Source organism: Amphiura filiformis, chromosome 16 (assembly GCF_039555335.1).
Source record: "Amphiura filiformis chromosome 16, Afil_fr2py, whole genome shotgun sequence".
Taxonomy (NCBI): domain Eukaryota; kingdom Metazoa; phylum Echinodermata; class Ophiuroidea; order Amphilepidida; family Amphiuridae; genus Amphiura; species Amphiura filiformis.
The window spans coordinates 55,226,482-55,244,838 of NC_092643.1; the positions used below are offsets into that span (position 1 = coordinate 55,226,482).

The 18,357-nt window shown below is 35.8% G+C and overlaps 1 protein-coding gene across 1 annotated transcript in view; it reads left to right on the forward strand.

Moving 5' to 3' along the window:
* Positions 1-18,357, forward strand: part of LOC140136229 (deoxynucleoside triphosphate triphosphohydrolase SAMHD1-like) — a 35,513-nt gene that overhangs the window by 1,402 nt on the left and 15,754 nt on the right. The window contains exons 2-9 of the mRNA XM_072157951.1: positions 1,732-2,035; positions 2,760-2,826; positions 5,728-5,824; positions 9,124-9,284; positions 11,081-11,196; positions 12,309-12,379; positions 14,586-14,729; positions 15,574-15,780. Coding sequence (XP_072014052.1) covers positions 1,816-2,035; positions 2,760-2,826; positions 5,728-5,824; positions 9,124-9,284; positions 11,081-11,196; positions 12,309-12,379; positions 14,586-14,729; positions 15,574-15,780 — 1,083 coding nt within the window. The 5' untranslated portion in view covers positions 1,732-1,815. The remainder of the gene's footprint in view (positions 1-1,731; positions 2,036-2,759; positions 2,827-5,727; positions 5,825-9,123; positions 9,285-11,080; positions 11,197-12,308; positions 12,380-14,585; positions 14,730-15,573; positions 15,781-18,357) is intronic.

Here is an 18,357-nt window from a genome sequence, read left to right on the forward strand (position 1 = left end):
ATTATAAGTTAACAGATCAAAAAAAGGATTTAAAAGTTTGCCTTGCGTATGTTACTATTGTCTGTCAAACTTTTGATTGATTTTGAAGTCCCTCAGTTTTTTATAAACAAAGACTTGAAGCATAAACTAAAGGGTAAATCTATTGTAAATAACTTCATTTCTCCATATTATAATCAATTTGTAAGTGGCTGCCATCTTTTTGAACATATAACAATTTAAAATTTTTCTTGAAATGTCTGTCAAAATATAACATACGCAAGACGGTGCTGTAATTCCTGCTAAACTAGGGTGATACAGCTAATTATGCTACATGACATAGCATTTAGCTCCACCTAGCTTTGTGGCACTATCACTTTGTGAGGAGAAGCTTTTTGATGACACAATCCATTGTTAAGTGTTGTCTGTCAAACATTTGTACGCATAAGTAACATACGCAAGATTTGTATGTGTCTGTCAAAAGTAACATACGCAATTTGTTTTAAAAATTAAAAATCACTTGATGTTCACATTATGATGATAGTTTAGAGTTTATAAAAGTGTTTTAAAACATGTGATTTATAAACTGCATGTGATCTTTATTCAATTTCCCATCTTGAACTACTGTTTTTGCCAAATTATTATTCTGTATGTTACATTTGACAGACATCTTGCGTATGTTATGGCTTGACAGACACACATTTTTTATTTATAACAATTTATCCTCCTTATTGTAATATTTGGACACATTTTTTTCCACAATCAGTTGCTGTAGGTCCTACACCTAAATAACCACAAAATACCTTATGTAATACTTTATAAATTTTTATTTGATTGCAGAAAATCATCAAAATTGTGTCTGTCAAATATAACGTCACGCAAGGGCTAGAAAATTAAATTTGTGAAGTAAATGGTCTATAACTTATCTTTCTTTTAGTGTATTATGAACGATATATGTGCATACTATAATTTAAACCTGGTTGGAGACCAAAAGAAAAGAGCTGGAAAAATAATTGTGTGTTACACTTTTATGACACCTTAGCTTATTTTGAGCCATGTAGAATGTGAAGCTATCGGTGAGCAAATAATTCTTGGTTAGACTTCTCGAGCAATTTCAAGAATCATCTTGTGACATCTCGTCATCATACAAGCATCACAAATTACTCACTATATTAATTAAAGTCCCATACTTTCGTCTGTACAAAGTACTTCTTTAACACACAGAATGTAGACCGGACAGGCCAACTATACATCACTGGATCTCTAGATCTGGGTACTCCGATTATTCAGCAGGTTACTGCATCACATCGGGGGTTGACGTCCTAATTGGCCTACATGTAGTTGTTTGAGTGACTGGGTTTGTTGAGGGCTATGATCAGTGTTCGAAATAAGCACTTAAATCCTCTTGTCTTCTTGTCCAAAATCACTGGGGACAACCATATTGAGCTATGTACTTATCCCCTGGACAACCACTATATTTTACCTCTAAAATATGACACATTTTGGGGATAACCAAAATGTTTTGAGGACAAGCAGAATTTTTGCTTTTAGTTGTCCTCGGGACAATCTCCATATTTTCCTTATTTCGGACACTGGCTATGATTGGTTGTCCTAAGAGTTTGACAAGTCTTAAAGCTGGTTAGTTTAGAATTTTGCCATTCCTGCCGATTATGAACCAATCAAACTGTGTATGTATTTCTTATAATTTATTAAATATTTTACTAATCTGTACTTTTGTTATTTTGTTTTTCAAAGTTGGAAAAAGTAGACTTGCATGAATACACACACTACACCAGTGGTTAATTCACCATAAATACCTTCTACAAGGTCGCTGACACAATGTCACCACCAGCAAGAACAAGTCGTAGCCATGACAACCACCACTCATCAAAGACACCATCAACGTCAAGCAAAGTGCAGCAGAAGACAGACAAGACACCAACAGACAAACCATTAACAGATGGATTGGATGTCAACAACTACACCAAGTGGACTGTACAGGATGTTGCTGCTTATTTGAAGTCAAAATATCTCAAAGAAGAAGCACAGCTTTTCAGCAGTAAGTGTGAGGAAGATAAGAATTTTAAAAGCAATAAAGAAAATAACATTTAAGAAAATATTATAAGTTTTTATGCCATTTTAATTAATTCAGTTGTTTATCTCAAAGCCCCTGATGAGTGCATTCAATTAGTAAAATCACCCCACTGGATTTTTTGCATGTTATTCCCGCAGGATTGAGGAAATTTAATTTTTTTTGTCCAGTTTTTTTTTCTTCCAAAATCCACCACAAAAATCTCACTTGATGACATTGTCCTATCTAAAAAAAGTCGTAAATATCATTAAAATTATTGAGCACAGTGAAACTATGTGTGTGTGTTCTTGTCAAAAACCTTGTCCCACAGATTGATACATTTTTTTTAAACGCCCTAAAACAAAACATGTTGTGCAATTTTGACCTAAAACAGTGGTTTTGAGGCTAAAAAGGAAGATGTACAGGGCTATTATTATTGCTTTTTTTTCTATTGGGATTTTTAGAGCATTCCCACATGGAAAAATATTTATAATTGAAGACCAAATTTAAAAGACCAGTTTGCGTGATTGGTTGCTGATCTGCGCAGTACAGCATATTATTGGTCTGGTTGACAGGACGTCAGACGCAAACTAGTCTTTTTAATTCAGTCTTCAATTATAGTGTATGGTTTCGTCTATGGTTAAGTTGCCACATGTTGCACATGCATTACACATAATTTATTTTTATTTTCTCTTGTTTCTTGTTTGTACAGAGGAACAAATCAGCGGTGTCTTGTTGCCAGATTTGACAGAGGAGCTGTTAGGAAAAATGGGAATCAAGTAAGATGCTGATAACAAACTCGACCAAAGATGTGGTCATGATTACTGCATAGTGATGAATCCTTGATGACTATAAACTGCCCCTTAGTAGGATGCTGACTGTTGAGGGCGATATTATCATCATCTTGCAGTGCAAAGCTGTTTTGCCATTGTTGCATCCTGTACCTGACTGTTTGCAAGCCACTTCACATGTTATATGTGTACATCCATATCAAAAAGATACGCATGTACATGTACTTGTATTTCTTTTTTATGTAAAAGCTGGGATAAGTACCAGACTTATCTCAAGTGGAGGTCACTTCAAATCATTTCAAAGTTTCATGGTTATGGAATATTCTCTGCATTTCTATATTCATAAACCATGTGAATTGGGGATGCATTGAAGTAACCTCCACTTGAGAGGAGTCTGGTATTTATTCCTAGTTATTATGTAAGAAGAGACACATGTACATTGTAGCATCTGACAAGTGCATCATTTTGATATGGATGAACACATACAACCTGGCAGTTCATAGTAAGGCAATAGAAAGAAATTAGTTCGATCTTTTGATCGACCATTGATGCTTGGTCGATCCTTATTAATTATGTAATCAATTACTTGACCTTTATTAATTGTGATAATGTATAAATCTTTGCCTGTATTGATATTGAAAAGTATAAATTTAGCAATAATTGTGATTAATTAGTTGTTAGTTCATTAATAACAAGCATTGAAGCAGCATCGACGGTCGATCCAAAGATCGAACAAATTTGTTTCTGGTGCCTAATATCCTATTCAGTTGTATGCAGAAAATACAATGATATAATCCCTAGCTTAAAGCCATGATTTCAGTCAAATTTCATCATCATCATCATTTATCCTTAAGGGCAGAGTAGTGGGAGAGAACATGGACCTTTTCGAGCTTCATTATTTCTGAATTGTATGTCCAAAGTATATAAAACTATACATTTTTGGAAAGGAAATGAGTCAAGGAATCCCATGGTGACGTCAGATTTGTTCAAAAATCTCAAGTTTTTGAAAAAATCACACAAATTCACTTTTTACCCCAATTTTTTGTGACAACTTAGAAAAAAATCCGTTCGAGTAAAAAAAAATTCAGTTAGCTTTTCATGAAGAAGAGACATGAACTTAGGGAAGGTTTTTTATTTTTTGAAATTCGCTCTTTTTTGAAATATTGAAAAAAAACATGTGAAAATAGCCATTTTGTCACTCTATTAAGCTAAAAATTGCACATAATGGTGTATATTTTTTTTTAAAACAAATATTTTGAAAAAATGAAAAAACCTTCCCTAGACTTTGATGTACTCTAAAGGATAGTGCAAAAGGTTTACCCTTTGCTTGCATATTTTTTCGAGTTATCTTGTCACAAAAATCGCGCAATATTGTCAAAAGTGAACTCTGAGAAATCGACGTTTGAGTAAAAAAATGTCAAAATTATGCACAAAACGTCCTTAAATTTTAAAACGGTAAGACTTTCACACTTGTAAAAGCTGTATCTGGTGCATGGTCTAAATATGCATCTTTTTGCACCAATGACTCTATAATCTCTGCTTTCAGTGCGCCAAAATTCAAAAGAATTAAAAAATCTAAGTGGTATTTTGACTGCAAATTTTTGTTTTGTTTACGCCATATTTGCTGGCGTTAACAACATACCGAATCGCGCCTTGACTGCGTTGGACATACGCGCAGAGTTGCGCCAGCGTCACGCCGACGCGAATCGCGTGCGTAATCACAATATTTTGCATTCGCGCATTTCTGACTCATTATTTCCCGCCAATTTACTAAGCTGTCTTGAGCCATGTGACTTTTTAGAGTTGAAAAGAGTGAAATAAATCAAGCAAAAATACGAATAAATATTAGCAAGTTGTATTTTATCAGTTTCAAGTGAAAGAATACATCTTAGTGTTGATAAATATCAAAAAATCTCAAATTCGGTCGTGGACGAATGTGTCTTCCATTACTCTGGCCTTAAAGTGTCCACTTTTGTTGACATCTCTAGCTAAATCAAGCAAATTCTCTCAAATGATGCCCAGCACTCAATTTCTGCTAGCTTCAACCCTGGAACTAATATTAGTAACAACTGTTTGGAAGGTTTGTTTTTGGTCATTTTACACCTTAAAATGTAAAAAAACACAACGTCACAAGGACATGACAGAAGAAGATTCTGAAAATCTTGCCAAATTATTATTATTTTTTTTAATAATTTCTAACTTTAATTATTTCTGACTTTGGACAGACTTCAGTAGGGTCGCTGACTTAATTTCAATGTAATTACAATAACGTTGTTTTTTGATCAACATCCTGTGTTGTTTCTCATCAGCTGATCAATCAAAAAATTGCTCTAGGAAGTACTTAGTTAATATTATATGAATTGAGACGAAAAAATATTCTTATTGATAAAATCTGCAATAATATTAAAGACTGTAGTGGAAGAAATACTCGAGTGATATTTTAGTTGTTCAAAGGAAATCCTGAGCATTTGTCAACAAAAAAAAAGATATTAGATGCATTCTTTTCCCAAGCCCCTTTTTTAGAGTTTCAAGCACCCGGGCTCAAGTAATGGGTCAAAATGAATAATTGTAGTCGAGCAATTCCAAAAAGTTGACAGCCTGGTCGGGGTGTGTGTCAGGATAAATGGTAATATTTATTGTCAAATCAATTGCAACAAACTTGAAAACATATTATTGTTAATTATCTTGGGCATTTTTTGCATATAAATGAATTGTTTTAGATTTCTCAAGAAAAAAATGAAATGTGGTAAAATTGTTCCCCAAAATGAATGTGGACAGGCTGGGTACAGGAAATAAACATGTTTTTGTTGGCTTTACTAATCAACTGACAGTGAGGAAAAGTAAATACCTAATTGAATTCTTCATTTCCTGTTGTTATTAATTTCACAGAACAATGGGTAGAAGACTTCAGATCTTACAAGCAATAAAACCACTCAGGCAGAGGAGAGACTTGCAGAAAGGTTTGGATGTCTTTGACAGGATGAAGGTAGGTTTGGGTTTTCCTTTGAGTTGATCTCAACCATTGGGATATAATAGAACCTTTTATGTTAGTGTCATGACACCAGCATAGCATTATCAGCTTGCACTACTTGATTTTGGTTACATTTGCACACTTAGGTCTATGGCATAAAATTGTTACACATTTCCAAAATTGAGATCAAAATTGAGTAGCGTTTTGCTGCACGATACCAGCTATGCCCAATGCTGCATGACATCATGCATGGATTAAAGGTACATATGTTTATTTTTACTTTTTTATTATTTTCACTCAAAAAGTTTTGTTTTATGGTGACCATATTGCCCATTTTTAAGGGATGGGGTATGAACGTTTGGACAGTATTTATTTTGGGACATCAGAGCACATCAGACATATCGAATTGCATTCTGAATATGAAGAATGTCATTCTGATATCAAATAATTTTGATTTTTGAAATTCGCAATTTAATACACATTTTATGGCAAATCATTAAAATTGATATTTTTGATATTTAACAGTACTCGGTAAACTTTATAAATCTGATGATTTATACTTAAAGTGTGTATGTGGGATGAAAAGCCGACGATCATTTGAAAATTTGGACCTTTCGTATTGAAGATATGGATTTTTTTCCAAAAACACCAAAAAAAATTAGGTCTTTTTGGGAAAAAAATCCATATCTTCAATATGAAAGGTCAAAATTTTCAATTGACCGTCGGCTTTTCCTCCCTGCTACATACACTTTAAGAATATAATCATTAGATTTATATAATTTACTTCGAGGACTGTTATATATCAAAAATTTGAAAAATATCAAATTTTTATAATTTGTCATAAAATTTGTATTATATCGTGATTTTCAAAAATGAAAATTATTTGATATCAGAAAGACATGCTTCAGTATTCAGAATGCAATTCGATAGGTCTGGGTGCTCTCATGTCCCACAATTAATACTGTCGAAACGCAATAAACGCTCATTCTAGATCCCTTAATGTTTCAAAAAATATTTTGTGGCATATCATATGAACCATCAAGTCGTGAATTTCCTTTGGACCCATGCTAGGATCACTATCTCAATTAATCTTTTGATAATACATAGTGGTGTATGTGCAGGACAAATACAAAATATGTTGCAGAGAAAACTTTGAAGTGAATGCTAATGATAACAGAGTCCATATTCCTCCACTTATCTCTTGGTGGAGTCACTACATTTAAAATTAAACTTGAATACAGTGGAAATTCATTAATACAAGCTCTGATAATACAAAAAACCTGATAAGACAAGCTTGATTTTCAGGTCCCTGGCACTGAATTCCTATGTAATATGTGATGGATTTAGACAAAATCCTGATAAGACAAACTAAATTTTGTGGCCCCACAAATTTTGTATTCAAGAGTTTCCACTGTTAGTCAACGAAATACCGTAAACATTCGCCTAATGGCGCTATGGACTCCCTTGACCTAACTGGAATTTTAGACACAAACTAAAAGTGCCCTCCCATAAAAATCCCACCAGCAAATAAGGGTACATACCCTTAATTCTTGTTGGGATTTTTAGAGGAGGGGGCCCTCTATTTGTACATGAAATCTACTCCAAGGCAAAGGAGCCCAGGTGCGCCATTAGGTGAACGTTTACGGTATTGTAGGATATATCTACTGTAAAAATGTGTGAATAAATTTTCATGTTTTGCAAATTGTGAACTGTTTCCTTTGTATTTAAATTGGTGAAGATAAATTTCCTTATTGACCTATACACAAAAGGAATACATTCAAGCATTATTATTTTCACAGTAGCAGCTTGGAATGTGAAAAGTGCACAAATAAATGTACAGCGAAAATTTCCACTTTTACAGTTACTTAGACGTCGTACTTCACTATGAGTTACAACCAAGGATTTTATCAAGCATTGCTATATACCGTATTTACTCTATTAAAAGGGGCGTTTATTAGAGATCTTTTTTATAACAATAATTTCCCAAAAAATTGTTAGATAAGCTTAAAAATCATGCTGAAATGACAAACTATATGCTTAGGAACTATGATCGTGATTCGTGGTAAGCTTCCTTACACAAGATTGCATGGAAATTTCAGCATTTTTTAAACATTTGGTTTTAACAAATTATGGTAAATACGTTATGAGCTTTTCAACAACACAGTATTCACACAGAATAGTAGAAATCTCATACAGAGAATAAAGTTGAACTATGTGGGAAATATATTATAAGGTTTTAACGCAAGTATCCACATACATAAATGAGAGCCAGTGAAAAAATCACTGACCATGCAGGATTTGAACTTAGGACCTTCGGATCATGAGACCGATGCGCTACCAACTGAGCTAATGAGTCCGATGGAGAAAAGCAGTGATGATATTATCTATAGGCCTTCAACTGTATTGAACAGAAGGCCTGTGGATAATAACATCACTGCTCTTCTGCTCTTCAACTTAATCACGCAAAACATACACATATGCCTACAAGGGCTGTTTGTTGGCACACATGCATGCGGAAAGGCAACTGTAGAATACAGTTAAAACCTAATGTCTTCTATACTTGGATACTAGGGTCAATGCAAAAATGTTGCCATTGTATTTTTAACGTTATTATACAAATATTACATGCCTATGGAGTGTGATAGTACAAAATATATCATGAGGTCAAATTTTGACTTTTCTATTTCATGAGGCGTAGGCGAGTGAATAATATTGCCATGTAATATTTGTTTTATATCATGATATCACATGGTTTCTTTTCATGCCATGTGATAGTATACAAATATTAACTGTCTATGAGTGTGATGGTGAAATATAATCACGAGGTGAAAGATGGATTGTTCCATTCCGCGAGCCGGAACGGCGAGTGAAATGGAACAATACATCTTTCACCGAGTGATTATATTTCGACCATTACACGAATTTAGACAGTTAATATTTGTTTTATATCACTCATGCATAAATTCTATTACTAAAATACTATTTAAGGTAGGAAATACATTTTTTCATCAACATAACACCATGTTTTGCGGTGATATACTTCGCATTTTGGGACCCACCCCATAACTAAATCGGCGAGTCCAAGAGTCAGTGCACGGCTTGGCGCAGGCGCACTACGGCAGAGCACTATGATGGTAAAGACTATCACACGGAGAGGGTGATAGTAAAAATGGCAAATGGTAATCAACCAATGAACTGTCTAGAATTTATGTATGAGTGATATAATAAAAACTATCACACAGCAAAAACTATCACACGGCTTAAGTCACTGTAATCATGATATAATAATATCTTATTTCTTTTCTTTGGTTTAGGTATTTAATGATCCAATCCATGGTCACATAGAAGTCCACCCACTCCTTGTGAAGGTATTAGACACACCACAATTTCAAAGACTACGCTACATCAAGCAACTAGGATGCAGTTATTTTGTATTCCCTGGGGCAGCACATAATAGATTTGAACACTCTCTAGGGTAAGTGTGGTTTATAGTATTGTGTATTGGTGTTGAGGGCACCTCAGTTTCAGAGGATATGTTACATCAAGCAACTTGGAGGCAGCACACAATAGATTTGAACACTCTCTAGGGTACGTGTGGTTTATAGTATTGTATATGGGTGTTGAGGGTACCTCAGTTTCAGAGGCTGTGTTACATCAAGCAACTTGGATGCAGTTATTTTGTATTCCCTGGGGCAGCACACAATAGATTTGAACACTCTCTAGGGTACGTGTGGTTTATAGTATTGTATATGGGTGTTGAGGGCACCTCAGTTTCAGAGGCTGTGTTACATCAAGCAACTTGGATGCAGTTATTTTGTATTCCCTGGGGCAGCACACAATAGATTTGAACACTCTCTAGGGTACGTGTGGTTTATAGTATTGTATATGGGTGTTGAGGGCACCTCAGTTTCAGAGGCTACGCTACATCAAGCAACTTGGATGCAGTTATTTTGTCTTCCCTGGGGCAGCACACAATAGATTTGAACACTCTCTAGGTAGGGTAAGTGTGGTTTATAGTATTGTATATGGGTGTTTAGGGCACCTCAGTTTCAGAGGCTGTGTTACATCAAGCAACAAGGATGCAGTTATTTTGTATTCCCTGGGGCAGCACACAATAGATTTGAACACTCTCTAGGGTACGTGTGGTTTATAGTATTGTATATGGGTGTTGAGGGCACCTCAGTTTCAGAGGCTACGCTACATCAAGCAACTTGGATGCAGTTATTTTGTCTTCCCTGGGGCAGCACACAATAGATTTGAACACTCTCTAGGTAGGGTAAGTGTGGTTTATAGTATTGTATATGGGTGTTTAGGGCACCTCAGTTTCAGAGGCTGTGTTACATCAAGCAACTTGGATGCAGTTATTTTGTATTCCCTGGGGCAGCACACAATAGATTTGAACACTCCCTAGGGTAAGTGTGGTTTATAGTATTGTATATGGGTGTTGAGGGTACCTCAGTTTCAGAGGCTATGTTACATCAAGCAACAAGGATGCAGTTATTTTGTATTCCCTGGGGCAGCACACAATAGATTTGAACACTCTCTAGGGTAAGTGTGGTTTATAGTATTGTATATGGGTGTTGAGGGCACCTCAGTTTCAGAGGCTGTGTTACATCAAGCAACTTGGATGCAGTTATTTTGTATTCCCTAGGGCAGCACACAGATTTGAACACTCCCTATAGGGTAAGTGTGGTTTGTAGTATTGTTTATGAGTGTTGAGGGCACCTCGGTTTCAGAGGCTATTTTCCAACAAGCAGCTAGGATGCAGTTATTTTGTCTTCCCTGGGGCAGCACACAATAGATTTGAATACTCTCTGGGGTAAATGTGGTTTATAGTTATGTTGTGATTTCTGCCCTCCCATGGCAAAAAAGGGCATAACTAACACTTTTGTCAAAATTGAGTTGTACGTGACCACATGTGGGACCAGGAACATCATATAAATTAAGGCTCTGCCGCTTTGCCTTTTCATTGAAAATCCAAGGCAATTATCAAGTTGTCCTAAAAAAATGTTGCTGTGCCCATTCAGATCCTTAAATTTGATGGATGTTCAAGAGGCTAGATAAGACACGGGTGGACATGCTGGCCCAACACTGATGGACATGCTGGTCCAACACTGATGGACATGCTGGTCTAACGCTGATGGAAATGCTGGTCCAACACTGATGGACATGCTGGTCTAACACTGATGGAAATGCTTTACGATTGCTGGCCCAACCTGCAATATATCACAGTTTTCACTGATCATGTTTGATTAATTTGCTTCATTGCAGTGTAAGTCATCTAGCAGGATTACTAGCTAAGACCTTGAAGCATAGACAACCAGAATTGGACATCACTGACAATGATGTGTTATGTGTGCAGATAGCTGGACTATGTCATGATCTCGGTGAGTTACTCTTCTGTCTTGGTTTAGGACTCGAATATCAGAAAAAATTTGAGACTCAACTGTCAGTAATATGTGACATGATTGAGTTATTACCATTACTAATTTGCTCAGTACCTAAGCAAGAGCCCAAAGTTCTCCACTGAATTCTAAGTAGAAAACGGAAAATGGACTTTGCAACAACAGGCAAAATTTAAGCTTATTTGGGTCTAATGTCCCATGTACATTCAACAGAATGCACAAATCGATTAAATATTTCTCTAAAAATTACTTCAAATTTATCAGTACTTTAGGCTTTAGGGGCCATATATTTGCAGTTTCATGACTTTTTATTGGCAAAATCACCCATTTTGCGAGGTGTACATGTGCATCGCCATGTTGGATACTGTGTGTTTCTAGATAGAAACATTGCTGGTGGTTATTTTTAGAAAACGGAAAACAACATGGAATTTAATGTTTACAAAACGGAGAATTTCGGTCTCTATTCTGAACTTACTTGTGTTGATATTTATAAGTCTCTGGTATACTTGGTTGCAAAGTTACAAACATTTCATGCGCCATTTTCGTGTGTATGTAATTGTTTTTGCTTCTTATTTTTGCCTACATCTCAATTTGTGATAATTTTGATTTTGAGATATTGGCAAAGAAAGTGTTAATATTGGTTTTTTTTTTATTGTTTTCAAAAATTGATAAATCTTAACAAACTTAACAAAGAAAAGTCATATCAACATGGCATTTTCGGTGTCTAAAAGCTCTAAATGTCCTGTTCAGAAACATGTAAAACTAATTTTTGACCAGGGTCGTCATGTGACTCATTCCCCTTGATAATGTCACATTTTATTATGCACTGACATTGGTCTGATTGGATTAGATCAGATTGTGTCATGAAATTTAGTAGTTTTCTACACCATGGGTTATCGGACTTGATCATATCTTCAAGTTAATTTGATGTAAACATCAATGACACAACTAACACTGATTGTCTGGGTAAGAGCATAAATTGTTAACTTGGTATAATATTTCTTGAATTGATGAGCTTGTGCTTGCAGTTCTGTGGTCTTTGGAACCTAGATATAATGGTAACAATATATAAAATTAATTTTGTCATTTTACAGGGCATGGACCATTTTCACATTTGTTTGATGATTTATTCATACCAGTAGTAAGACCAAACTTGCGTTGGAAGGTATGTTTGGTGATAGAATTGATTGATACATTTGTTGATATGATTGATTGATTCATAAATTGATTTTTTTTTACCTATTTAACTACGCTTATAAAAATTAAAATGTGACAGCCTGACTGCCGCAGATTTTGTGTTTTGGGGATTTTTTAGCTGTATGCAAGTAAAAACAGCCATGTTTTATTATATTATGAATGAACCACTTATATAGAAAGTGGTCAAAAGTGAGTTATTAATAACCCAATTCTGCATTAATTTCAGAATATTTTGATAACAAACCCAATTAGAAACTGTTTTCCCATATAAAATCAGCAGCCATTATACAATGTACACACATCATTTAAAGGTCATCAACCTCTGTTGAGCTGCAGAGACCCATTTAAACAGAATCAGCAATAAATGTCTACACCCACACATATGCATATATTTGTTCTTTATTTTCTTTGATTCATAAATTAGGACTGAAAAATAGGTATGAAAATCATCTCTATGCATTATTTTTAAATTCACTAATTACGACATTTATTCCCACAAATCAGTATCAAAACTACATCTACCTCACACACCGTCTTCACTAGGCAAATAATTATTTTGTATAGGCAGGAAACGAACCGGTCTATAATGCTATGCCAGTTGCCGAGAGTCACAAAATAACTCAGCGCAGTAAGCGATTGGTATTGGTATCTCATTGGCTAAAAACCCCAGCTAAAAACTAATCGCTATAGCTTAGCGATCATGTTATTAATTTAGTAGACCCTCCCTCGGGTCCATGGGTAATGACTAGTACTATAGACTATATAACATTAAAAATCAACCCAATACACGGACCCTTCCAATCTGTAGGCAATACGCCTTCCAGTTCCCAGTACCGATCCTTGGTCACACAATCTTTCTATATACCACGTCCATGTTCTCACTACATTAACGTTTGTGTAAGCGACTAAAACAACGATATTGTATCTGACCAGTCAATGCAGCTTGGCAGCGCGAGGATATTTGAAGAGGCTTCCCTAGCTAAATAATGTGCAAACATTTGCAAACTGCACGCGATAATAGATGCAAAGTCCGAGTCGAGTGGTTGCCTTTTATTATTGCGCATACCATGGGTCTATCAGACGTGTGCCAGTTGAGCTCAATACCTCTCAGTTGTTGACAAGTGTCCCATCCGATCTTGCGTCACATCCCGCGGCATAGATCTGTGCTACCATATTTGAATTGAAACTGGGGCGGGGCTTTCGTAATTGACATCGGAATCACCGGGCTTCGTTGAACGATTATTTAGAAGGGAGATCTCAAACAGATTGGTCCAGTCGAGGAATCAGCGCTCAATGGACTTTCACGTTCACTAGTACGAGTATGTTTCTATATTGCTGCATGGTTGACTGTGTGTGTATTCAGTGGCGTCGATTTGTGGATGAAGAGGAATGGGTTTTGGCATTGAGAAAACTAGGGGGGGGGGGTTACAGGACTTTGGCATTTTTTTCATAGGGCATTATGTAATTATTTATTGTTACATTATCCAGAGATGGAACCGAACCGAGACTGTGGGCCAGTCTATTAATTTAGCTGTTTGAGTTGTCCTTCAAAATATTCATGGAAGATTGATTATTCTTTTGTAGAATGTCGGACAATAAAGCTTCTCTATATAGAATTGATATCTCAATGAATAGTCTGAATCGACTCGCATTTCTGAAGCACCTATAATTGGATTGATATGAATTGTGTGACCAAACCATGCTCCTGTGCTACAGGCCTATGCTAGCTGGTGTGTTTACTATTGATATGATAAAATCTCAAATCCTTGAATATATTTCATTATTTTTTTCATTTGAACAAGACTATTTAAAGGCTTGCACATGAAAACATAAACTGGCAAAAAAATTAAATTTGCTTGTGTTAGAAACATAAAAAGGGTAATGAGCATATGCAGATCACAGCAGAGCATGCATATATGCGTAGTGGAAAAGAAAAATTATGTATCTATCGTACCGGTGGTGTTCGTACAGGTACAGGTGGTGTGTTATACTTTGCCTGGAGTGCTTGTCCTTTTATCTCAAAACTATTCAACCACAGCGGAGCAAAATCGCCATACCGTGCTGTACACGAAGGTATTGGGATGGTGACGCTGTGCCTCATTTACTTGTGTGAGGTCATAAATATGTTATATTTACTCCTGTGTAATAATGGCATCTTGTTTTCCTCCACACAGCATGAGCAGGCCTCAGTGAAGATGTTTGAATACATGATAGAAGCTAATGACCTGAAGGAGGTGTTTGAAAGCTTTGGACTCAATGAAACTGATCTCATCTTCATCAAGGAACAGATTGCTGGGCCACTAGAAAGTAATAAAAAGGTGAGTTTAAAAAAAAAAAGCGCAGTGATTTATAGTGCGCTACGCACAGGCACAATGCCTAGACGTTAATCCACAAGCCTAAGCACACTTTACAGGTTGTCGCTAACCACTATGGCCTCGCATCAATCCATAAATCATTTAACAACAAAACAGGGACTTTGCTGCTTCAAGAGCGCACACCCTAGACATTCCACAAATAACCTTCGCAACCAGGATCAGCTCCCCTAGTTTCGTACGGGTTACAATGAGACAATTAGCAGTAAGTTCCTTGTCCAAGAGAATTTCAAGCGAACTAAATTTTTCCACGAGAGCGTACTAGGCACCATCAGGGTTCAAACCTGCAACCTCTCGCACCATAGTCGAATGCCTTATCAATTGAGCTTAACTTGACTGCTGAGTAATGGGCGATGTCACTTATATTTTTTTGACATGAGGATTTTTGATCAGAAGTAACTCTTTAAAGGTGGGTCTTCTAACACCTAATTGACAGCCTCATCCCCCACTTCACGCCATCAAATTGAGATTTTGGTGTCTGAAAAAAGGTTTATACTTTTCGTATAGTTTTAGTAAAATTTAAGGACTGAGATATATTTCTTATAAACCATTCTCCACCCTGATGTGGCAGTGACGTCATTGCGTATTTCATTGAGTGCCGCTCCAAATTGCTAGTGTTGGCTCGACTAGTGTACACATGCATTATGCACTCGATTTAAAACACTGCATTCTTTTAGAAGAGTTACATAAACACCCTTATCATTATTCCATATTTGCGTAATTAAAAGTGATCAAAACACTAAAAGCAATTGTTATTTTTATTTCTTTAAATGTTGATGTCAACTTGCAGGTGTACAAAGGTCGTAGCAAGGATAAAAGTTTCTTATATGAGATAGTCGCCAACAAACGCAACGGCATCGATGTTGACAAGTGGGATTACTTTGCACGTGATTGTCATAACCTGGGCATCTCTAACAACTTTGACTGTCATAGATTCATGAAGTTTGCTAGGATTATCGAGGTAGAAGGAAAGAAACAGATCTGCTCCAGAGATAAGGTTGGTATTTATTATTTTGGGGCATAAACTAATTTGAGTGACTATTTATAAATACACAGTTTTATCAACAGGACTGGATAACATGTTTCATACTACCTTCAGGTTTTTGCCTGAATTCAGGTTTGTGAGTCCTAATTTCCATGTTTTTAAATATTTTCAGCCATTTTGCCTGAATGCACAAACTTTTTTTCAGGTTTTCTAGTGAAACGCTGTGGCAGCTCTGAATGTTTATTTCCGTGGAAGAGCAGCCAAATTTCTCACAATTATTTATATCTTCCATTATCTAAGTTAGCAGTATTTCCCATGGGATGTTAATGGTCTATAAAAATACCAACATAAATCATCAAAGTTCAATTATTTCAGTAGGATAATAGAAGGCGTACAGGACTCATAACATCGCGGATTGATAGAGAATGGTGCATACGCACCTGGGGGCGGCACTTGCGTGAACCGCGCTTGGCATATTGTGTGCACTGGCAAGCGCTTTTGCGTATTTACGTGGGCATAAATTGGGACTTTATTGACTCCCTCAGTAAAAAAACTGAATAATGCCCACCTATTACGAGCTGATCAAAGTATAATTGAATTATTTGTGATAAAAATTTAAAGTTATGGTAAGTATAAAACAATTTGCTTAGAACTTTTGTCAAACAAACTTTATTGTAGTCATACAAGATAACACGGATAGATAACCTTTTACAATATCTAGGGCAATGAAACATAAGCAAGCATATTATGTTTAAGCTCTGAACACAAGAAAACACAATCAATCATTTCATGTTTAGGCTTTGCGACAATGGAACGTAAGCAAGAATATCATGTTTAAGCTTTACGACAACCTAGCATAAGCAAGCATATCATGTTTAAGTTTTTACGACAAGAAAACCCAATCAATCATATCATGTTTAGGTTTTGCAACAATGAAACATAAACAAGCATATTATGTTTAAGTTTTGCAACATGAAACGTAAGCAAGCATATCATGTTTAATTTTTTACGACAAGAAAATGCAATTGATCAAATCAGGTTTAGGCTTTGCGACAATGATAAGCAAGCATATCATGTTTAAGCTTCGCAACAACGAAACGTAAACGACCTATTATGTTTATGTTTTTACAACAAGAAAATATAATTAATCTTATTATGTTTAAGCTTTTACAACAATGAAACGTAAACAAGCATATTAAGTTTAATAAGAACATTAGACCATGGAAATAGTAGATATCCATGATTAGACTGAGGGAGTAGCTTGATGTGACAACTAGCACTTTGGGAAATTGAATCACCATGGTATTATTTCACTGTAAGTTGAGCAAAACAATCTGCAGATTGAAATACATTGATTTTGTATGCATTTCTTACCTTTAATAGATTATGAAGTGAATACAAATTATAACTTTGCTAAATTGTAATTTGTTTTAAATCAACCAAGAATGATCCTAGCAAGTGGCTTTAGGTCTAGAGACTCTCCAAATCTGCAACTAAAAAATTAAAATTTGTTTAAAAAAATTATATTCAAAATATTTTTCTGATGACGCATGTATCGGGTGCATTATCGGTTCAGCCTAACACGCAAATAACCAATTAACTTCTAACTTGGTAGGGTGATAGAGTATGGTGACTTTGTGTGCTGTATTTTTTGTGTTTATATGTTATTTGCATATGAATATTAATGCGATTATTTGCATATTTTGCCTGCAATTCCATTAACAACTGCATGCAGCCTACACGCAATAACCGATTCTTATAACTTAACTTGGTAGGATGACAGAGTATTATCAACTCTTTTGCTATATACTTCCAGGTTATTTGCATATACATATGCAAAAAAAAGCAGTAGCTCTGGTCCCAAAATGCTTATTTCCAAGTGTGTAAAAAAGGTATATTACGACATGACCTTAATCTTTCACCTTAATCTTTGACACAGGAGTGTGCATTTCAAAAAGGCTTACCTGAATGGGTGATCCATTTGAAGTCTACACTCCCTGTGTGGGAGATATATGGTCATGTCTTCCATAGAGTGTGTATGGATTTCAACTGGAACAGTGCATTGTACCATTACATGCATCTTTGCTGATTACCAATTGGGAGTAGAGAATAAATTATTATCAAATTATTTTTCATGACAGGGCTATCAAAGTATTATCTTGTTAATATCATTGTACCTTCTGCCTCTGTCACATCACCGTATACAAAAAATATTTTATCCTGTGGCGAAACAACCAGTCCGGCAGAAGATTTGGGGTAGGGGCCTCACAGGAACATATTTGCAATGAACATGGCTGTTTCGTCCAATTTCCGGTTGTGTCTCTATGTGTTGTTGCCAGTAAAAATGCTCCAGGCGTCCTGTATGTCCGATATGTATTTGTGCAATGTCCGGCAAATGACTGGCGAATCTGTCCCATGTTCGCCAGTAATGCATCCATCGCCAGCACCAACTAACCCTCCCGAAGACCTGCGCAACATATAAATGAAAGAATAAGGAACAAACTCACGAAATATACAGGACAATATGTACACACATCAGACAACTACTGAACATGTGTATTCGGAACACTCCGTTTCAAGTTTTGTGCA